Genomic DNA, 20,555 nt, shown 5'->3' on the forward strand with positions numbered 1-20,555 from the left:
CACCAAATCTCCAAACCTTTTTCTTCATTTGTTAGTCGGACATGGCTGCGGACAGGTTTGATGACGCCGTGCTTTCATGCTGCTGCTCCAAAGCGCCTGCTCGCTGTAAACAAACATTATTGATTGATAAATGAGGCGGCGGGCTTTGGAGCCTCGCCTGACTCTCTTCAGTCGCAAACACACACACACACTTGCACGCTTCTATGGGAAAGACCCTCGGTAACCTTCACCTCCCATTCAGCCAGCAGTGTGTGATTATCACGGCGGTGCACACTCTCACACAAAGGTGTGCACTCACTCTAGTGCATGCACACACACACACAATTGCCATTAACATCAGTACTTTTGTAATGGATGTGTTTGCGGCCCTGCTACGGGAGAGAAGGCACGAGCAAGAGTTGATGTTATAAATCACTGCGCCCTCACTTCTCCTCCCCCAACAAACGCACACACCAACACACACGCACACACGCACACACGTACGTGTTTTTCCTCCCTCCAACTCTGTTTACCGCCTGGGGAGGGAGAGAGCAATGAAGGGGAATCCTATTAGCCAATAAGCAACGCGTCATTCATTAACATTCTCATGCTTGTGCGCAGACACAACGTGACTGCAAAGCTCCATGCTAAGGTGGAATGGGAAATCCCAAAATACTCACTGGCATATATTCTCTCCTGTAGCGGATTTGTACGTGTCCCACTCGGCATGGTATCATCACCCAAGGTTTATCTGAGGCACATGAACACGGATCTCAGCCCGTATCCAGGCGGGCGAGCGGGCGGGCGGACGCATTTATCGGCCGCCTCTTCAAGGTTGACGAGAAGGATAGAGGCCGCGAGAGGTTGGAGTGAGGGATGAGGGCGACGTGTGCGCGTCAGATGATAACAGGAAGGTTTTGACTTTTGGAGAAAGGTTCACTTGGGACACTTTTTTTGACAAACCGGCAAAGATAGTTTCCGAGAACGCATGCTTTGGAGTATTTGTGTGCTCTGTTTGTGTGTGTGTGTGTTGCTGCTCTGTGTGTGGTAAAGCAAAGGTTCATGATTTTTGCTAGCCAACTCATGGCATTTTGCATTATATGTTAGCATTCAGCTAGTCTACTTTTATTGTTATACTATGGTCTGAATATCAGAGTTTGAAATGTCGTGTCTAAAGATGAAGTTTTTGTTTTGTTTTTACGGGCTGTCTATTCTGGGCCACGTGATCAGCGGAGCTTTTTTTTTTTTTTTTAAATAAAATGGATAGGCTGGACATTGGATGAACAGAGAGGTTTAATTGCTTGTGGCCTTTTGAGTTCATAAGATTTTGTTGTCCTACGTGACCTTTTGTGTGCGCTTCAATTACAAGCAATGCGTGGAGAAACAGCGACGTCTAGTGGACATAAACGGTAGCGCACACAGCTTTAGCTTTACTGACACAGTCGACGTAAGATTTATTAACTTGCTTAAACTGGAGTCAGCTTTTAAATTCAAAGGGGTGGGGTTTCAAATGACACATGTGGTTTGTTATTAGGATTTTAAACGATGCATTAAATTTCAAATTAGGGTTACTAGAAATAAGGCAAAAGTCTTGACCAAGTGAACACGCACAAAATGTGTAAATGTCTTGTGTGTTTGTTTCACACCAAATAGAAAGCAGAGTAGAATCATGTTGCTGCCATTCTTTATTTTCATCGCAGGCTCCATTGTTCACTCGTCGGCACACCCTTTCCGTTTATTCTTGGAAAATCTTTCACCAGTGTGGGTTCTCGCGTGGACTTTTAAGTTTCCCTTCTGAGAGAAACGCTGACCACAAAGTGAGCACGCAAAAGGTTTCTCTCCGCTATGTGTTCTCGTGTGTTTGATCAAGGTTCCCTTTTCGGAGAATCTTTGATCGCAAATCGAGCAGGCAAAAGGTTTCTCGCCAGTATGGATTCTCGTGTGTATGGTCAGACTTCCCTTCTGAGAGAATCCCTGACCGCATACTGCGCAGGCAAAAGGTTTCTCTCCCGTGTGCGTCCTCGTGTGCGATCTCAAGTTGGCCCGTTCAGAGAATCTTTGATCGCAGAGTAAGCAAGCAAACGGTTTCTCACCAGTGTGTGTTCTTGTGTGCGTTTTTAAGCTCACCTGTGTCGAGAAGCTTTGGCCGCAAAGTGAGCAGCCAAAAGGCTTCTCTCCCGTGTGTTTTCTTATGTGCGTCCTTAGGTTTCCGTTCTGAGAAAACGTTTGACCGCAAACTGAACAAGCAAAAGGTTTCTCACCAGAGTGTGTTTTAGCATGAGTTCTCAAGTGTCCTTTATGAGAGAATCTTTTACCGCAATCTGAGCAGACAAAAGGTTTCTCTCCGGTGTGGGATATCATGTGGGTTTTCAAAAGGGACTTGTACGCAAATGATTTGCCACACTGAGAACATTTCCAGCGTTTGTTGTCGGCATGACATGTCATGTCTTGCTCATCGTCATCAGTGTTAGGAGAGTCGTCGCTATCTGACATTGGAGCTAACAGGCTGTCGGCTTGCAGTTCTTCACAGTGGTCGCCATCGCCTTCTCTCGTCATGCGTTGACTTGACTTCCTGGTGCTTAGAGGCTCCGCCCCTTCGTTCTCCTCAAATTGATGTTCGTCCTCACTTTTGAATGGGACTCCCGTCAATAGCAACTCGATAATATCATCGTCCTGCTCTTCCTCCTCCTCCTTGATGTGGGGAAGCTGCAGCTGCTCCACGTCTTGAAAGTCAAGTTGCTCTGGCGCCTGCCGCTCGGGACCGAGATGGCTTTCATTGATCTCTGCGGGACACAAGACAACATTGCAATTAGCATTAGCACGGGGCGCAGGAAGAAACGGCTCAACTTGGTCAGAAGTATTTAATTCTACCACATTTCAATGTCAATTGGAATGTTGTGAATCGTTCAGCCAGAACGGAGCGCACAAGCAATTTGTTGGGGTGTTTCTGCGGCAGAAAAATAAATAAATCTTAATCTGAATCCTAACGCAGAATTCGAACTCATGCATTTCGGGGATGTGAATGCTCTCGCCTCTTTAATCATCTTTGAAAATTCCGAGCGCCTCGGTCATGTGTCTCCTGAGAGCCAATCAAATTGGCATGCGTGCGGGTAGGCGGAAGTTGTCAGGGCAAGCGAGAGGGGAAATGTTTGTTTGCTGCCCGAGGTGGCTTTCGTGCGCTTTTCTTCTAAAATATCGCCGCGACAACCTGATGACTTCAATGCTTCCTTGTTAACCTTGCAGAGCCGACTGAAAAGCGGAGTTGCTCACGATTTAGCATTAGCTGCCCCTCCAGTTTGTACGGGTCCGGTTGCATTGCTATTTATATTGCAATTGATGTTATTGAATTGAGGTTGAATTGTGAACACATGCATTACTCGGATGATCTTGTTTTCTACAGGCCCTGCATTTAATTGATGATGGAAGGAAAGGCTCCGAACACGTTTGAACTCAACCCAAGTCAGTGGCGATTCCTGCCGGCTGCTCTGTCACAACTGGAGGAGGCTCTCACGGTCGCCCAAACGCAAAGGTATAATATTGCTCATTTTGCTTTCATGTTATGCAGCAAATGTTGGCTACATATACCCGACATTTGTATCCAATGTCATAAAAACGCGTGTACACCTTTCCACTGTCTTTGGCCACGTACTGAAATACATACGATTGTTTTTCAATATGATAACATGCATTTAAAGAGTGAAACAATTATTTTAAAAATATAGACCCACCTCCAGGCTTTCCTGTCGCGCGTGCAGACATTTTCACACGATTAGCGCAGCACTTGATGCTCACACTTGATCTTTGCTTTGCAGGCAGTTGGCAGCCGACGCATCTTCTTTGTTAGCCCCTAGCTAGGCTAGGCTAAACTAAGCCAGGGCCGAGAATTGTGAACGTGGACGGACGAGAGTTTAACCGCACACGCATCGGATGGGGGATGTTTTGCTCCAATATGGTAGCGGGCCACGCAGTGTACCCAGGCTTCGTGGTTTACTACACAAAGCGGAGAAGTATTATTTAATCAAGTGCGAGCAGTGAGCACAAGTTGCGACAGCTACAACAAATGGCGTGCCTACGGTAACTGAGAAGGCTCAATTCAAATAGAACCAAGCGCGTTCTTGCCAAGTTTCCTTGTTTTGACTGATATTGACTTTCAATCTTTAGCGATAACTTTAAATGACTTTCTAGTATATGGTTAATGTAATATGGAAACAATCCAGCGTGTTGTATGAAAACATGAGGGGAGTTTTGAATCATTATTAAAAGTGCAGTGGCGACACATTTGTTCTTCTTGGCAGTGGTCCTTTCTTGTACTCAGTGTAGAATATTTTAATTGACGTGTGTGGTAGTTATATTAATTTTTTAAAAGCTTACAAATACCCCAATTCATTAGTAGTATAATGCGTACAGTACATGCAGTATGTGCGTTGTAGTATACTTATTGTCCACTCGGTGTCGCCATTCTCACACGATGTCAATTTTCACCTTAAGTACTCAGCGTAGTTGACATCTGACCTTTTCACAGGAAGCTTGATGACGTTCCAAATAAATTCTTAGTATCACGTCTGGAAAATTGTATTTTATTGACGATCACATTGACACTTTTAGGACTCCAAGTTCTTTAGCACGAGCACATAGAATGCAAGCAGATAAAATACAAGTAAATGATTTCAGGTCATTGAAACGACTCTCAAAATGGCAGACGTCTATTTTTCTTTTGCGCTTCAAAGATCTCTGCGACTTTCACCGGCGCAAATATGTCTTTTTACCTGATCTTTACGAGAGAAACTTTGACCACAAACTGAACAGGTGGTGTGTGTTTTGGTGTGCGCCGTAAATGTTTCTTTTCTGGGGAATCCTTTGCCACACACCGAGCAGGTGTAAGGTTTCTCCCCGCTGTGCGATTTCGTGTGACGATTTAAGTTGCCTTGGTGAGCAAATCGTTGACCGCAGACTGAGCAGGCAAAAGGTTTCTCACCAGTGTGCGTTCTGGTGTGCGCTTGAAAGTATCTCCGCGAAGAAAATCTTTTGCCGCATATCGAGCAGGCGAACGGTCTCTCTCCAGTGTGTGTTCTGGTATGTGTGGTTAAAGTGCGCCTCTCGCAGAATCTTTGCCCGCAAACTAAGCAGGCAAATGGTTTCTCACCCGTGTGTGTTCTTGTGTGTGTTTTTAAGTTTGCCTTTGTGGAGAAACACTTGCCACAATCCAAGCAGGCAAAAGGTTTCTCTCTGGTGTGCGTTCTCATGTGTGTTGTCAAAACGCGGCTCTCCGAGAACCTCTGACCGCACACTGAACAGGAAAAAGGTTTTTCCCCAGTGTGTATTCTCGTGTGTATTCGTAAATTTCCTTTGACAGAGAAGCGGCGATTGCAGAATGCGCACGCAAAAGGCTTTTCTCCCGTGTGCGTTCTCGTGTGTGAAATCAAGTGCACCTTTTGAAAGAATTTCTGGCCGCACACTGAGCAGCCAAAGGCTTTCTCACCAGTGTGCCTTCTTGCGTGATTGGTCAAAGTGTGTCGATAAAAGAACCGTAGACCGCAAACTGAGCAGGAAAACGTTTTCTCTCCCGTGTGCGTTATCGCGTGTCTTCTTAAGTTTCCTTTTTGAGAGAATTGTTGACCGCAAAGCGAGCAGGCAAAAGCTTTCTTTTCCGTGTGTGTTAACGCGTGTCTCCTCAAGCTTCCCTTTTGAGAGAATTTCCGACCGCAAACTGAGCAAGTAAAAGGTTTTTCTCCAGTGTGGACAATCATGTGAATTTTCCAAAGAGACTTGTAGACAAACGTTTTCCCGCACTGAGAACATTTCCAGCGCTTGTTGGGGCTCCTATCATGCTCTTCATCATCATCAGTGTCAGGGGAGTCGGACTCTATGTCGTCGCTATCTGATAGTGGAGCTAACAGGCGGTCTGCTTCTGACCCTCCATCGGCTTCTGTTTTTATTTGTTGATTTGAGCTGCTGCTTGGAGGCTTGGTCCCTCCGTTCTCCTCCCCGTAGTGACCTTCGTTTTCAGTCTTCAAATGGACACCGGTCACGGGCAACTCTGTGAAATCCTCTTCTTCTTTAATGTGTGCTCCCTGCGGCCGCTCCTCTGTTTTGACTTGAATGGGCTCTGAAGTTTTCTCCTCTTTAATGTCAGCAAACTCCATCTTCGGCTGTTTGGGACCAGGATCTTTTTCACTGATGTCTACAGGACATAAGACAAACATACAAATGCTTTAGAAAAACGATATTGTCATTGGGGTGAATCGAAATGTGTTTGTTTTGCGAATGGCGTAAGTTGGAAGAGAAGTGAGCAAACCTGCTCCGTGTAGCACAAGTGGAGGCCTCTCGCAATCCGCCTCCAGCACTTGACATTGTCGCGCGGTCTCTTCTTTTGTTCCACAACATTCCTCTTCGCACTTTACTGTCTGTTTTGCGCGCATTTTCAAAGCTGATCTTTGAGTGGATTCGTTGAACAAACTCGTCTCCTTTGTTAGCAAGCTAAGCTATGCTAAATTAAGCTAACACAGGCCGAGAAGCTTTGAGGAACACTAAGAGTTTCACCTAATGAGAATATTTTAAAGAATATTCTATTATTTAAAAATGGAATGATGGATTTACTTCGTCCAGGCTTAAGTACGTCAGGTTTTAATTAGGAAAGTATCATTTTTTTGAGCGTGTCGGTACGTTAACTGTTGACGGGTGACTTCCACGCAAGTTGTACGGCAACTCTACTTGGACAAACCTTGTGTGGTCAAAAAGAGCGAATGTAGACGACACAACAGCGAAAAACTAGCTAGATCATAAGATTTTTTATTTGAAGACTTTGAGACAAAGCGGTTTTATTTATATCGGTATAAAAAATCCTTGTTAGCAGGCAAGATTGGTCTTGTTGGCGATCTACAGACATGAAATATAGACACCAGTCAGTTCAAATGTTTTTTATTCAAGATCCATTTTACACCACCATGTTTTCAAAGCGTCCATGTTTCTTCCGTCTAATTCAACAATTGAGTTGACTACAAAACAATTAAAAGCACATGCTTGTGCCGAGATTGCCCATTTCCATTGAACGCATCATTGCCATTGCATTTTAAATAGGTCGAATTGTTTCAGTCGACTTTGTATATCACAGCTCAAGTTTGGTTTTAGTTCTAGAAAGTTACTCTTTGGGTGAAATGTGGGTGGCTCTTAAAAGAACCGTTGGTTTGAAGCTTTGCCGCTTCGAGTTTACTTGGAGCTGGTGTACTTGGTAACGGCCTTGGTACCCTCGGACACGGCGTGCTTAGCCAGCTCACCGGGGAGCAGGAGGCGCACGGCGGTCTGAATCTCCCTGGAAGAGATGGTGGAGCGCTTGTTGTAGTGCGCCAGGCGGGAGGCCTCGGAGGCGATGCGCTCGAAGATGTCGTTGACGAACGAGTTCATGATGCTCATGGCCTTGGAAGAGATGCCGGTGTCGGGGTGGACCTGCTTCAGGACCTTGTACACGTAGATGGCATAGCTTTCCTTTCTTCCCTTCCTTCTCTTCTTGTTACCGGGCTTGCCAGCACCTTTGGTGACGGCCTTCTTAGAGCCCTTCTTGGGCGCAGGCTTCGCAGGCTCAGGCATTGTAAGTCAGGTTTGGTTGTTGGGGTCTGTGTATTCAGTCCGTGGCCGAGCCAGAGAGCTTATAGGGGCTCTGATGCAAATGAATCTGTTCTAGCGCCACGCTTTGATTGGCTAAAGGAAATGGCGGCTGGCTATATGACGCTTTCAATGTATAATATAGAAGTTACGTGGATCCATGATGTCTTATATAGTCTATAATTTGTTCTGTTAAATATTTTATTATGTTTGTCAGTCTCATAACTTGGTCACAATAAACTGAAAGGTTAAAAACAATTGTGGCATCTATGAGGCAAGATACGAAATTCTTACAGAATAGGAAAATTAAAAATGAACAATTTATTTACATATGAAGGTTAAAAACATGAATTGTGGCATTTATGAAGCGTGATACGAGATTCTTACAGAATAGGACAATTAAAAATTAACTATTTACATATGCAGAAGTGATGGCAGTGTGTATGGTGTGCAGTGCTTGTGCGTTGTTCCTTAAATGGTGGCACGGCTTTTTCTAGCCCTTTCTGTAGCTGCTACGCTTGTACTTGTAATAGCCGACCGACCCAGCGTAACTTTCACTCGCGAAAACTTTTAAAAGTATTATTTAAAGTTTGAAAGATGCTCTGAAACAGTAGTCCTACCTCAATGTAATAATATTGCAGACGGTAAGTTTACACAAAATGGAAGTGACCCTTTACGGACTTTTGTGTGGCTCTTAAAAGAGCCTTTTGTGATGATTAGCTTTCAGCTAAGTTTACTTGGCTTTGCCGGCCTTCTCAGTCTTCTTGGGCAGGAGCACGGCTTGAATGTTGGGCAACACTCCGCCCTGAGCGATAGTAACGCCGCCGAGCAGTTTGTTGAGCTCTTCGTCGTTGCGGACGGCGAGCTGCAAGTGGCGGGGAATAATTCTGGTCTTCTTGTTGTCGCGAGCGGCGTTGCCAGCCAACTCCAGAATTTCAGCAGTCAAGTACTCGAGCACAGCCGCCAGGTAGACGGGAGCGCCGGCCCCGACGCGCTGAGCATAGTTGCCCTTGCGGAGCAGCCTGTGGACACGACCCACCGGGAACTGAAGCCCGGCACGGGAAGAGCGTGTCTTGGCCTTTGCTCTAGCCTTGCCTGATTTTCCGCGCCCAGACATCTTGAATGTTGCTTGCTGTTTGTGAAAAAGAATATCGGACTTTCAGTGGAGCGGCGTACTTATACTTAAAGCTGCTGCGATTTGATTGGCTGGCGTATGCGGGGAAAGTGTTGTCCAATCAGCAACAAGCAACGGTTGCCATTGTTCTGACGCTCGTGAGCGATTTTCGGCTTTTTCCACTGTCAAGACAGTATTCTTTGTTTGAAGTGTGAGCTGCCAAAGTATTGAATTACAGGAAGTGCGTGCCATTTTCGAGGCAATGAAAATGTGACTTTTAAAAATGAATTAAATTACATATCCAACTTTAAATGTGATTTTGTAGGATTTAAGATGGGTGGGTAAAATCAAAACAAAAAAAATCTATATATCAATCAAACTTGAAACCGCATCAAATTACTTTGCCTAATGTTCAAACCAGATTTAGAAGATACATTTTGTTCGATAATGGCTTTGACAAAAGTTTGGGATTTATTTACATGTGTCATTTATTTTAACCAAATACATCTTGTGCAATTATGGATGTCTTTGTTACTTCGTCTGACATAATGGAATGATATTCTTAGTTGCCGATGTGGTGGCCCTTAAAAGAGCCGTTGTGGTTGGTTTGTTAAAACTTATGCTCTTTCGCCTCGGATGCGGCGGGCGAGCTGGATGTCTTTGGGCATGATGGTTACCCGCTTGGCGTGAATGGCGCACAAGTTGGTGTCCTCAAAGAGACCCACCAGATAAGCCTCGCTAGACTCCTGCAGAGCCATGACGGCTGAACTTTGGAAACGCAGGTCGGTCTTGAAGTCCTGGGCGATCTCCCTCACCAGGCGCTGGAAGGGCAGTTTGCGGATGAGCAGCTCGGTGGACTTCTGGTAGCGGCGGATCTCACGCAGGGCCACGGTGCCGGGCCTGTAGCGATGAGGTTTCTTGACACCGCCGGTGGCAGGGGCACTTTTGCGGGCTGCCTTAGTGGCCAGCTGCTTCCTTGGAGCCTTTCCTCCGGTAGACTTACGAGCTGTCTGCTTGGTTCTTGCCATTTTCGTTATCCTCTTGATGCGAATGTCTCGATCCTTGCGAGCTGCGGGTTTTATCCAAGCGAGAGAGCGCTGATTGGTGAGTTTTAAGATGAGCCCGCGTCAAAAGGCTGCCTCTCTATTGGACGGATTGAACCAATCAGTACCGAACACAACTAACCGCACCCCTCCCTCCCGAAACAGATTAATGACGTCACATTGTCTGAGTTTCTCTTTTTTTTCAGTCTTAAAGTGAACGTAGACACCCTTACGAACAATGATGGCGAATAAAAAGCAGTGATTGATTTAGATGGACTGGCCCTGACGATGAAAAGGTTTATAGTTTAAGGCGTTATAAAAATGTTCTGTAGCCAATTGGCTACATTAATTGGGGTTAAAATTTTCTGCTGGTATTTAGTTGTACTGCAGTCACATTAGATCATTAAGGTCATGAGATATTATCATACGGAGGAATTTAAGTGTGTAGAATACAATTAAATGAGTAGCGGCATCTTTGACCACGGGGATCATATGTAGACTTCAGCCCTAAATTTATTTTTAATCTTTCCCCCTTAAATACATAATTACACAGAATAAATTAAGTACTAGTAGTGTACACGGGACATAATTCATTTTATTCATGCTACAGTATTGATATTGAACATTCAGAGTTTCAGTTGAAATCATGCGTACTCTTAGAAAGAATTGGGTGGCTCTTAAAAGAACCGTTGGTTTGGGGCTTTGCGACCACGCGTTTACTTGGAGCTGGTGTACTTGGTGACGGCCTTAGTACCCTCGGATACTGCGTGCTTAGCCAGCTCACCGGGCAGCAGTAGGCGCACGGCGGTCTGAATCTCCCTGGACGTGATGGTGGAGCGCTTGTTGTAGTGCGCCAGGCGGGAGGCCTCGGAGGCGATGCGCTCGAAGATGTCGTTGACGAACGAGTTCATGATGCTCATGGCCTTGGAAGAGATGCCGGTGTCGGGGTGGACCTGCTTCAGGACCTTGTACACGTAGATAGCATAGCTTTCCTTTCTTCCCTTCCTCCTTCTCTTGCCAGGCTTGGCGGCGGATTTGGTGACGGCTTTCTTGGAGCCCTTCTTGGGGGCAGACTTTGCAGGTTCAGGCATTGCTGCAAATAGTAGGAAAATACAGTGGTGTCAACGGAAGTGTCAAGGGTTTTATAATCCATCTAGGCAAATAAAACTTTGCCATCGCCAGATCTTCATTGGCTGACTGTGCTGACGCTACGTTTTGATTGGCTGATAATGCATTGCCTGCGCGCGACGTTTCCGTTGCTTATGCATGCAAATATGGCTGTGCCAGTGCCACGATTTGGTTGGCTATTTCTTTCAGCGTGACGTAGGTCTTGTTTTTTCTATGCGTTCATGACTTGCAAATAACGTTGCATCAACTCCAATCTCCTATTGACTGCAATGGTTGATTCTTGATAATTACATGTTTGTTTATGTCGCCACTCCCCCGACTACATCATCGCCTTGCGAGAAATTGCTGCATAAACAAAACAAAGACAACCTTTCACAATCATCGCACTATACATGAACATATAACCTCTTAGGTCCGTACACAGAGCAGGAGTTCCCTATTTGAATATCTGTTTTCGATTCTTGCGATGTGCAGTAAAGTTTAAACGGTACTGTGCTGTATAACTGTATAAATGGTATAACAACACTGCCATCAACTGGAGGCTTTCTATTACTTGCAGTATCATGACAATACTCCTGTCGATTTAGTTTTTAAGCAACTATATTATACAAACAGAAATCGTGCTAATATATAAATTAACACTTTTATTTCACAATTTCTCTTAAACGCCTTATTTTAAAGCGACAACGTTGACCCCTTTTCCTCTCATACCAAAATGGCGTCGACGACTTCCTTTACAAGTGACGTATTTCCTATGTCATCACTTCCGGATTACGAAATGTTTTTTTTTTTTTTTTGCTAAGCTCGCGAACCGACACTTTCTTGGAAAGGATGTGATACCGAATCATTATCATGGAAACAAGTCTCTGACTACCAGAAAGCTTTTCTAAACGTATGTATGTTTTAATCCGCCATAATGTTTCTGCGTATCAACCAAATAACTATTTGTCGGCCATACTGTCGTAAGTAGGGTAGGCGTGACGGGTGGCTAATGTGCTAGCTTTAGCTTGAACGTTGTCACAGTGTATAAAAAAGTTGTTGACGCCCCGAATGGAACAACATTGGCGACGCGGTCTATATTTGTGTTTGTACTTATCAGCTGTCCGTTGACAGCTAGCTAGCTGTCTGTCGTCGTTATCTCACCACACGTTGCCTCATTATTATTTTGACAGCAGTGGACAGTACAAACGCTTTTTAATTAAGTTTTGGAGCTGCCTTAAAAGGATGGCTGCATGGAAGTTACAGCCTCCAGTTAAAGTTGAAGGAAGGAATAAACCCATTCATGTAGTGTGATGCCCTTGTCCCTGCAGAGCATGTTGGCACGGCTGTTCCGACATCATGGCCTACTGGTGGCCGCCCACCCGTGGGAGGTGATCATCGGTACCCTGGCGCTCAGCGTCTGCCTCATGTCCATGAACGGCTTGGCCACCAGCAGCCACGTGTGCAGCTGGAGCGACTGTCCCAAAGCGGAGCGAGAGGTTGGTGAAGTTTTTCGCACCGCCATTCGCTCTCTTTGGCGTTCCTAGTCCAATCCTGATTGTAGGTGTTCCCTTTTTAGGCCAACCAGAGCAGCGACACCGTCATCTTGACTGTGACGCGCTGCGCGGCTCTCATTTACATCTACTACCAGTTTAGGAACCTCCGACAGCTTGGCTCCAAGTACATTCTGGGTGGGTATGGCTATTTATTTATGCTGTCGTTAATTATTATTTTCATTGATTTGCTTTTGTCTTCGGCAGGTATCGCCGGCTTATTTACGTTGTTCTCCAGTTTTGTTTTTAGCTCGGTCGTCGTCCACTTTTTTGGCAGAGAGCTGACAGGCCTCAAGTAAGTCCTTCACATGCGACCCTGATTTGGACAAATGAGTTTTTTCCCGCGACTGACACAAACGTCCTCCTCTTCCTCGCTCAGTGAAGCCCTTCCTTTCTTCCTCCTCCTCATTGACCTGTCCAAAGCCTGCACGCTTGCCAAGTTTGCCCTCAGCTCAAACTCTCAGGTGACTGCGCCCGCCGTGAAGGGAGTTTTTACGCCGGTGGGCTCATTTTGCCTGCGTGCTTAGGAGGAGGTGAGGGAGAACATTTCTCAAGGCATGGCCATCTTGGGTCCCACCTTCACGCTGGACGCTCTGGTGGAGTGTCTGGTCATCGGGATCGGCACCATGTCAGGTAGGACGCGCCGCCTCTGCTGACGATGATTGATGTCGCATGGCTGCACGATCTCCAGGTGTGCCACAGCTGGAGATCATGTGCTGCTTCGGCTGTATGTCGGTGCTGGCCAACTACGTTGTCTTCATGACCTTCTTCCCTGCTTGCGTCTCGTTGGTTCTTGAGGTAAGCCGGCTGGAAAATACCCGCCAGCATCGAAACTGAGACTAACTTATTTTTCCACGGCGTGCTGGCAGTTGTCGATGGAAAGCCGCGAGGGTCGCCCCATTTGGCAGCTGAGCCACTTTGCCCACGTGCTGGCCGAAGAGGAGCACAACAAGCCCAATCCCGTCACGCAGAGGGTGAAGCTCATCATGGTGAGTGACGGGCGGCAGCGGGAGCCACACGTTGGCCGGAGTGTAACGAGCTCACCTGTCTTCCAAGTCGCTGGGACTGGCTCTGGTCCACGCTCACGCTCGACTGGCGGCCGAGGGTCCCGGCCTCAACCGGACGGCGGCGGGCTCCCCGCCCAAGAGGCTGGAGAACGGCGCCTCCGTTCGGCCGCTGCTGCTCAACGGGTAATTGAATGAAGAAAATGAGATGAGACCGCATGGTAATCCCGCCGCTCCTTCAGGGTTGACCTGGAGCAGGTGATCACGCTGGGCCTGGCCCTGCTGCTGGCCGTCAAGTACGTCTTCTTCGAGCAGAGCGAGACCGAGTCGTCGCTGTCCATCAAGAGTCCCTCGGCGGGCTCGCCTCCCACCCGCAGGCTGGCGCCGCCCGACGGCTGCTGCAGGACGGACCCGCCCGCCCTTGCGATCCCGGGCTTCAACCTCGTGTGCAGGAAGGAAGCCAAAGCTCCTGATGGGTCTCATACCGGCCACAATGTTTGTAAGAAGCGGGATTGGCTCCCATTTGAGAATTCCGCAGCGGAGGCCAATCCGCGTCCCGAGACGACCGACGCATTCAAAGCTGAAGCTTGTCCGCGCACGTTGGAGGACTGTGTGGACGTCCTGGCCGACCCGCAGGTGAGTCACCTCTCGTGGCGTTCATTTCACGGCCACGTTGTAACCGCTTGCCGTCGTTCTCAGCGAGGGCCCCGTTGCCTCAGCGACAGCGAGGTGATCAACCTGGTGGCATCACGTCACATCCTGGCCTACAAGCTTGAGGCTGTGCTGGAGAGCCCCGAGAGGGGCGTGGCTATCAGGAGGGAGATGTTGTCCTCCGAGCTTCCCGTCCCCACCGCCTTGTCTTTGCTTCCGTACAAGAACTACGACTACGGCAAGGTGAAGGCGGCGTGAGCCTCCCTCCGCTGGCGTCCATTTCAAGTGGAGATCTTGACGCCTTCCCGTTTGGCAGGTGATGGGCACCTGCTGCGAGAACGTCATCGGCTACGTGCCGGTGCCGGTGGGCGTGGCCGGCCCGCTACCTTTGGACGACAAACTTTTTTACGTTCCCATGGCGACCACCGAGGGCTGCCTGGTGGCCAGCACCAACCGGGGCTGCCGGGCTCTCTCTGTAAGTCAAATCATGTGTGAGAAAAGTTTTTTTCTTCTTCTCCAATTGATGTTGGTGCCGTTGCAGCTGAGCGGCGGCTGCCGCAGTCGGGTGTTGTCCGACAGCATGACCCGGGGTCCCGTGGTGCGCCTGCCCTCGGCCTGCCGCGCCGCCGAGGTCAAAGCGTGGCTGGAGAGCGTGGAGGGCTCGGCCGACATCAAAGACGCTTTTGACCGCACCAGCAGGTTTGCCCGGCTGGAGAAGATGCTGGTGTGCTTAGCGGGAAGGAACCTCTACATCCGTTTTGAGGCACGCACGGGAGACGCCATGGGCATGAATATGCTCTCAAAGGTATCGTCCCACGTCCAGACATGATTTGATTTATGGCCACGACTGCAACGAGTTGGATGAAATGTGTCTGCAGGGCTGCGAGAAGGCTCTGCACAGACTGCAGCAGCAGCACGCCGACGTGGAGGTGCTCTCCGTCAGCGGCAACTTTTGCACCGACAAGAAGTCGGCCGCCATCAACTGGATCCTGGGGCGCGGCAAGTGCGCTGTGTGCGAAGCCACCATCCCTGCCAAAGTGGTTCGCGAGGTAACGGGAGAAAAGAGAAAAGATAAAAAGTCAAGAATTAAGTTGTTGGAGGGTTTTTTTTTCCTCGTTCTGCTTTTGAGGTGCTGAAGAGCAACACAGCAGCACTGGTGGAGCTCAACGTCAACAAGAACCTGGTGGGCTCGGCCATGGCGGGCAGCGTCGGCGGCTTCAACGCCCACGCCGCCAACATCGTGGCGGCAATCTTCATTGCCTGCGGGCAGGTGAGTCCACTTCGGCATTCCACGAGGAATACCCTCACAAATGACTTGACGTTAGTCGAGTGGAAGTCCTCAGGTGTGTTTTGGTGGCAGGACCCCGCGCAGACTGTCGGCAGCGCCAACTGCATCACGCAGATGGAAGCCGCCGGAGCCGACGGCCAGGACCTCTACATCAGCTGCACCATGCCCTCCATCGAGCTGGGCACCGTCGGCGGGGGCACCAACCTGCCGCCGCAGCAGGCCTGTCTACAGGTAACAAACTCGCAACAACAACAAACATTTCGGAATGACCTTGTGTTTTGTGCATAGATGCTGGGCGTCCAAGGCAGCAGGCCCGAGCAGCCGGGCGAGAACGCCCGGCAGCTGGCGCGCGTGGTCTGCGCCACTGTTCTGGCAGGGGAGCTCTCCCTCATGGCGGCCTTGGAAGCAGGGCACCTCGTCAAGAGCCACATGACCCACAATAGGTGTGTAGCCTGTTTGTCGTCAAGAAAAAAAAAAAAAAAAGTCTTCCATCCTGAATGCTGACGCTGCTTTCTTGGTTTCAGGTCCAAATCCAACTTAACCCGTATGGCATCGCCTTCCAAAGACTCCTCGTGACGCTTGCTGACGTGGTGAAGGAGAAACGCAGGCGGCCCGCACCGCAGCCGCACGTCGTCCGAGTCCTTGTGGAAGGCCTCGGACAGAGCTCGCTTGTCTTTTCGAACGCATTTGTTGCAATGAGAAGCCATCAAAACGTGCTCACGACTGTAAAGTGTATTTTGAGTGCAATAGAATAATAAATTATAAAGGGTTTAGTTATGAAAGTGCTCTTCATCCGTGTCTGGGGAGAGTGACCTGACCACGTGTCGCCATCATCGGATACTGGAGCAAAGCGGCTGGCTGCTTGTGATCCTGCGCAGTGCTCGCCATCGCCTTTTCTTATCATATGATGACTTGAGCTGAAGCTCAGAGACTCTGCTCTCCTCATTTTGACTTTCATCCTCACATTCCAGTGGGACAGCAGTCACTGGCAATTGCGTGAAATGCTCCTACAGACAGGTAGGACCAACAATTTCATCTGCAGGACACAATGGTGCATATGGTTTGGTCTGTGGCATTTATGTTGTGTGCTCACGTACAAAACTGAACTTGACATTCCCAGTAGAGGGAGTGTTTGAATTCAATTGTGATCTCAGTATGAATTAATTGTAAAACTAAAACATTGTAAGGGGAGTGCGCCAGAAAAAAATATAATAGCCAACAATATAGTCAAAACGGATTGACGAATCTGCTGTGCTGAACACAACTCGGACGATTTAGGTCAATATAAAACTACAAAAATGTCCGAAGAAGTCCAAGTGACGGGATATAAAACTACAAAAATGTCCGAAGAACTCCAAGTGACGGGATATAAAACTACAAACATGTCCGAAGAGCTCCAAGAAACCGGAAGAACAAACTCCAGCCAGCTGATGCCTGAACGCAGGTGCGGTTGATTAAAATGACGTAGCTGACTGCGGCGGGCGGGCAAAATGGACGCTACACTCGTGTGTCATTTCATGTGCACGCCCAGATCATATTAAATACAACTACAAACATGGAAAACAAGAGAGGCAACGGGTAAGACTCCGGTCAAACATTCTTGCCATTTAATTAAATTGCTTGCGTTGACGCTAATTTAGTGAAAAGTGCGGTGCATGGCCACCTGTTTCACTTCCGGTGCATATTCTTTTTTCGTATAAAATAGGCTTTGTTGACCTATTGAGCGAAACTTGTTTTAGGATCAATGAATTAAAATGTACTTTGGTAACTTCATATCCAAGCAGTCTATTGTCTACTACATGCTAAGTTAATCACAATTTGTGTAAATATCACTGAAAATGTGATTAGGATTCTAAATGGTTAAATTGTGACGGTAGTAATTCATTGGAATCAAAAACAGATTAGAAAGTGTCGTGGTTACAATTGGAATTTTAATAGACAGGTTTGGTTTTGCTTTGTGTGCTAACTGCAGTCATTTAAAATATGTAATGTGTTGAATAGGGCTCTTGTCTGTCATTAATGTAATTGTAACTCTTTAAGGGGTTTTCATCAGTTGACTTGGCAACAGGAGCAAAACTAAAAGCCTACCAGTTTGGATTTCATCTTCAGGGTATGTACGAGCATTTTTTCTACTTCGTGTCACTTAAATGCGATACAGAATAATCATTTCTAACGTATACTCCATTTCCCCAATCAAGAATAATTATGTAGTTTAAACGGAAGGAATGCATACTCGTTTTGGTAGAGGTGTGTGGCCCTTAAAAGGACCTTTTTGTTTGTGGAGGATGATGATGAGTTTAGCCGCCAAAGCCGTAGAGAGTGCGGCCCTGCCTCTTGAGGGCGTAAACCACGTCCATTGCGGTGACCGTCTTCCTCTTGGCGTGTTCGGTGTAGGTAACAGCGTCGCGGATGACATTCTCCAGGAAGACCTTAAGCACACCACGAGTTTCCTCATAGATGAGTCCGGAGATACGCTTGACTCCACCGCGCCGAGCAAGGCGGCGAATAGCGGGCTTTGTAATGCCCTGGATGTTGTCACGCAGAACCTTGCGGTGACGCTTTGCGCCTCCCTTACCGAGCCCTTTACCCCCTTTACCGCGGCCAGACATGGCTGTTTTGTGTTTTAGTTCAGAACAAATTTCGTAGACAGCGTATTCTTGTGAACTGCTACATCGAGACGAGCGGGCATTCTTATTGCAAGACCGCGGACCTAAAGGAGGACTTAATCCATTTGCCGAGCTACGTCACAGCCCTCAACATGAGTCAACTTTCTTTCTTTAGTGGCAAAAATCCAAACGTGGTTTTATTTTAAGGTAACTTCATCATAGATTGATAGATTATATAATTAACAATTTTATAATATAATCTCACATTATCAATGTGTAGTGGTAAAATGTAAATTATTATACACCTATTAACTGCCCAAGTATGTTGTAATAGTGTCATTTCAGTACATGCACTTGAGTCGACAATGCGACTGCATCTATTGGGGAAGGGTCTCATATAGTTGGCATACTATTACTAAATTGGCCCGCATTAGAAATTAATGGGTTTAGTTTTGTAATATAATTAATTTTATACTCATACATTATTACTTTCACAGGTGTATATCTATAATGGCATCTTGAGCTGTGACATTAAAATGGTGGAAGGTGTTCCAATCTGTTATCCTAGGATGTCAATTGTAACACACGAATTACCGAATTCCATGTGACATGTATTTTTGAAAATTGTTTGTAGTTCATACTAACTGCTTCTAACACAGTATCAGTTGATGGAATAAGACTCTCAAAGTTTGAAGTGGTTGGCTCTTAAAAGAGCCGTTTTGGGGGTCTGGAAGACGCTGAAATTACTTGGCTTTGCCGGCCTTCTCAGTCTTCTTGGGCAGGAGCACAGCCTGGATGTTAGGCAACACTCCGCCCTGAGCGATAGTGACGCCGCCGAGCAGTTTGTTGAGCTCCTCGTCGTTGCGGACGGCGAGCTGCAAGTGGCGGGGAATAATTCGGGTCTTCTTGTTGTCGCGAGCGGCGTTGCCGGCCAACTCCAGAATTTCAGCAGTCAAGTACTCGAGCACTGCCGCCAGGTAGACGGGAGCGCCGGCCCCGACGCGCTGAGCATAGTTGCCCTTGCGGAGCAGTCTGTGGACACGACCCACCGGGAACTGAAGCCCGGCACGGGAGGAGCGTGTCTTGGCCTTAGCTCTAGCCTTGCCGCCGGTTTTGCCACGTCCAGACATTGTGATACAAGCGTTAGTTGAGCTGTGGAAGATGTACTCGATGTGCCGTGCTGAGGGCTACTTATACACAGAGCTGCTGCTCAGTGATTGGCCAACCGGCTGTGAGGAAATGGTTGGCCAATCACCAAAGAGCTGCATTTCCCGCGCTCTCGTCAGTTTGTTTCGACGGGTTCTGCCCGATTCAAATATTCATGACATGGTCAACTTGAAAATTTAAATAAATCAATTTCCTCATTTAATAAAACTACCGATCGGTTGGATAGGCATCTTATTTCCTGCTGTCTTTTGCATTATAATACTTAGACTTTGTCATTTTGTAAACACTTAGTCAACACAAAACGAAATTTCGTTGCATACGGCGCTCCACAATGAAATGATATTTCGGCTGAATAATGGTCATTCAATTCAGTAATCTGTGCCATTTGCTCGTTACTTTTCTCCAAATCATGCATATCTTACTGCTACTGCTTTTCTCATGTGTGTTTTATAGAACGAATTTGAATAACGGGTTGAAACTTTATTGATACTAAAATGCGGTAATCAGTATTTGCTTACTTTCAGAAGGTGAAATCTGATATTGATGCAAGTAACATTCGCCCCACCCTGAAATTTAAAAATTAATCTTTAAAATTTGTGATTTAAGACATTTTATTCAACAGAGGCCCCGCTCTGAATCAAACTTGGGTTTTATTTACATTACATTCATGTTCTAGATAATATCTTAACCGAAAAGGATTGCAAGTGAATTAAGCAATGTCCTCGAATTATTTGAATTGAAGGAATGACACTTTTAGTTGCTGATTTGGTGGCTCTTAAAAGAGCCGTTGTGGTCGTGTTGTTGAAGATTATGCCCTTTCGCCTCGGATACGGCGGGCGAGCTGGATGTCTTTGGGCATGATGGTCACCCGCTTGGCGTGAATGGCGCACAAGTTGGTGTCCTCAAAGAGGCCCACCAGATAAGCCTCGCTAGACTCCTGCAGAGCCATGACGGCTGAGCTTTGGAAACGCAGGTCGGTCTTGAAGTCCTGGGCAATCTCCCTCACCAGGCGCTGGAAGGGCAGTTTGCGGATGAGCAGCTCGGTGGACTTCTGGTAGCGGCGGATCTCACGCAGGGCCACGGTGCCGGGCCTGTAGCGATGAGGTTTCTTGACACCGCCGGTGGCAGGAGCACTTTTACGGGCTGCCTTTGTGGCCAGCTGCTTCCTTGGAGCCTTACCTCCGGTGGATTTACGAGCAGTCTGCTTGGTTCTTGCCATCGTTGGAGTACGTCTTCTAAAAGTGAGAATGAAGACATCTTTGCGAGCTGCGGGTTTTATCCAGGCGCGACAGCGCTGATTGGTACGTTTGAGAAGTGTCACCTCCAAAAGCAACTTGACCATTGGACGACATATATTTGAATTGAACCAATCAGCACAGAGTGTGACTGACCGACGGCGCCCGAAACAATTCGAAGAATTCCCATTCGTTGTTTTGGAATATTT

The 20,555-nt window shown here is 47.3% G+C and overlaps 10 protein-coding genes and 1 long non-coding RNA gene across 13 annotated transcripts; 2 read left to right on the forward strand and 9 right to left on the reverse strand.

Annotated features, from left to right (window-relative positions):
- Nucleotides 1–1,646: 1,646 nt before the first annotated feature.
- On the reverse strand, nucleotides 1,647–3,849 carry LOC133163289 (zinc finger protein 239-like). Its single transcript, XM_061293058.1, has 2 exons — nucleotides 3,708–3,849; nucleotides 1,647–2,762 (listed from the first exon to the last, which is right to left on the reverse strand). Exons 1-2 carry the CDS (start codon nucleotides 3,736–3,738, stop codon nucleotides 1,690–1,692), a joined length of 1,104 nt encoding a protein of 367 aa, XP_061149042.1. The 5' UTR covers nucleotides 3,739–3,849; the 3' UTR covers nucleotides 1,647–1,689.
- LOC133163337 (uncharacterized) lies at nucleotides 3,085–4,257 on the forward strand. The gene is made up of 3 exons (XR_009716357.1): nucleotides 3,085–3,283; nucleotides 3,380–3,508; nucleotides 3,792–4,257. It is a non-coding gene; the product is annotated as an uncharacterized LOC133163337 (long non-coding RNA).
- Nucleotides 4,258–4,540: 283 nt separating this feature from the next.
- Nucleotides 4,541–6,675, reverse strand: LOC133163267 (gastrula zinc finger protein XlCGF57.1-like). Its single transcript, XM_061293023.1, has 2 exons — nucleotides 6,275–6,675; nucleotides 4,541–6,160 (listed from the first exon to the last, which is right to left on the reverse strand). The coding sequence occupies exons 1-2, from the start codon at nucleotides 6,396–6,398 to the stop codon at nucleotides 4,701–4,703; spliced, it is 1,584 nt and encodes a 527-aa protein (XP_061149007.1). The 5' UTR covers nucleotides 6,399–6,675; the 3' UTR covers nucleotides 4,541–4,700.
- A 206-nt stretch (nucleotides 6,676–6,881) lies between these two features.
- On the reverse strand, nucleotides 6,882–7,743 carry LOC133163332 (histone H2B 1/2-like). The gene has a single exon (XM_061293138.1). It carries the CDS (start codon nucleotides 7,561–7,563, stop codon nucleotides 7,186–7,188), a length of 378 nt encoding a protein of 125 aa, XP_061149122.1. The 5' UTR covers nucleotides 7,564–7,743; the 3' UTR covers nucleotides 6,882–7,185.
- A 141-nt stretch (nucleotides 7,744–7,884) lies between these two features.
- LOC133163330 (histone H2A-like) lies at nucleotides 7,885–8,740 on the reverse strand. Its single transcript, XM_061293135.1, has one exon. It carries the CDS (start codon nucleotides 8,693–8,695, stop codon nucleotides 8,312–8,314), a length of 384 nt encoding a protein of 127 aa, XP_061149119.1. The 5' UTR covers nucleotides 8,696–8,740; the 3' UTR covers nucleotides 7,885–8,311.
- A 375-nt stretch (nucleotides 8,741–9,115) lies between these two features.
- Nucleotides 9,116–9,832, reverse strand: LOC133163327 (histone H3-like). The gene has a single exon (XM_061293133.1). It carries the CDS (start codon nucleotides 9,718–9,720, stop codon nucleotides 9,310–9,312), a length of 411 nt encoding a protein of 136 aa, XP_061149117.1. The 5' UTR covers nucleotides 9,721–9,832; the 3' UTR covers nucleotides 9,116–9,309.
- Nucleotides 9,833–10,310: 478 nt separating this feature from the next.
- On the reverse strand, nucleotides 10,311–10,861 carry LOC133163333 (histone H2B-like). The gene has a single exon (XM_061293139.1). The coding sequence runs from the start codon at nucleotides 10,824–10,826 to the stop codon at nucleotides 10,452–10,454; it is 375 nt and encodes a 124-aa protein (XP_061149123.1). The 5' UTR covers nucleotides 10,827–10,861; the 3' UTR covers nucleotides 10,311–10,451.
- A 751-nt stretch (nucleotides 10,862–11,612) lies between these two features.
- Nucleotides 11,613–16,120, forward strand: LOC133163249 (3-hydroxy-3-methylglutaryl-coenzyme A reductase-like). 3 transcript variants are annotated; one of them, XM_061292974.1, is made up of 18 exons: nucleotides 11,613–11,755; nucleotides 12,174–12,341; nucleotides 12,422–12,533; nucleotides 12,603–12,690; nucleotides 12,775–12,859; nucleotides 12,923–13,028; nucleotides 13,087–13,193; nucleotides 13,265–13,384; nucleotides 13,452–13,585; nucleotides 13,642–14,035; nucleotides 14,099–14,293; nucleotides 14,367–14,525; nucleotides 14,592–14,855; nucleotides 14,929–15,099; nucleotides 15,180–15,320; nucleotides 15,394–15,569; nucleotides 15,627–15,781; nucleotides 15,863–16,120. In XM_061292974.1, the coding sequence occupies exons 2-17, from the start codon at nucleotides 12,177–12,179 to the stop codon at nucleotides 15,769–15,771; spliced, it is 2,562 nt and encodes an 853-aa protein (XP_061148958.1). In that variant the 5' UTR covers nucleotides 11,613–11,755; nucleotides 12,174–12,176; the 3' UTR covers nucleotides 15,772–15,781; nucleotides 15,863–16,120. The 3 variants fall into 3 exon arrangements, with proteins under 3 accessions (XP_061148958.1, XP_061148957.1, XP_061148959.1); XM_061292973.1 differs by having other exon boundaries at nucleotides 15,411–15,569; XM_061292975.1 differs by lacking the exons at nucleotides 11,613–11,755; nucleotides 12,174–12,341 and having other exon boundaries at nucleotides 12,634–12,690; nucleotides 15,411–15,569.
- Nucleotides 16,121–17,249: 1,129 nt separating this feature from the next.
- On the reverse strand, nucleotides 17,250–18,006 carry LOC133163336 (histone H4). Its single transcript, XM_061293142.1, has one exon. The coding sequence runs from the start codon at nucleotides 17,945–17,947 to the stop codon at nucleotides 17,636–17,638; it is 312 nt and encodes a 103-aa protein (XP_061149126.1). The 5' UTR covers nucleotides 17,948–18,006; the 3' UTR covers nucleotides 17,250–17,635.
- A 234-nt stretch (nucleotides 18,007–18,240) lies between these two features.
- On the reverse strand, nucleotides 18,241–19,100 carry LOC133163329 (histone H2A). The gene has a single exon (XM_061293134.1). The coding sequence runs from the start codon at nucleotides 19,072–19,074 to the stop codon at nucleotides 18,688–18,690; it is 387 nt and encodes a 128-aa protein (XP_061149118.1). The 5' UTR covers nucleotides 19,075–19,100; the 3' UTR covers nucleotides 18,241–18,687.
- A 638-nt stretch (nucleotides 19,101–19,738) lies between these two features.
- On the reverse strand, nucleotides 19,739–20,420 carry LOC133163320 (histone H3-like). Its single transcript, XM_061293123.1, has one exon. It carries the CDS (start codon nucleotides 20,328–20,330, stop codon nucleotides 19,920–19,922), a length of 411 nt encoding a protein of 136 aa, XP_061149107.1. The 5' UTR covers nucleotides 20,331–20,420; the 3' UTR covers nucleotides 19,739–19,919.
- Between the last annotated feature and the right edge of the window lie 135 nt (nucleotides 20,421–20,555).

The sequence above is a fragment of the Syngnathus typhle genome, linkage group LG12 (genome assembly GCF_033458585.1).
Source record: "Syngnathus typhle isolate RoL2023-S1 ecotype Sweden linkage group LG12, RoL_Styp_1.0, whole genome shotgun sequence".
In the NCBI taxonomy this organism is placed as follows: Eukaryota; Metazoa; Chordata; class Actinopteri; order Syngnathiformes; family Syngnathidae; genus Syngnathus; species Syngnathus typhle.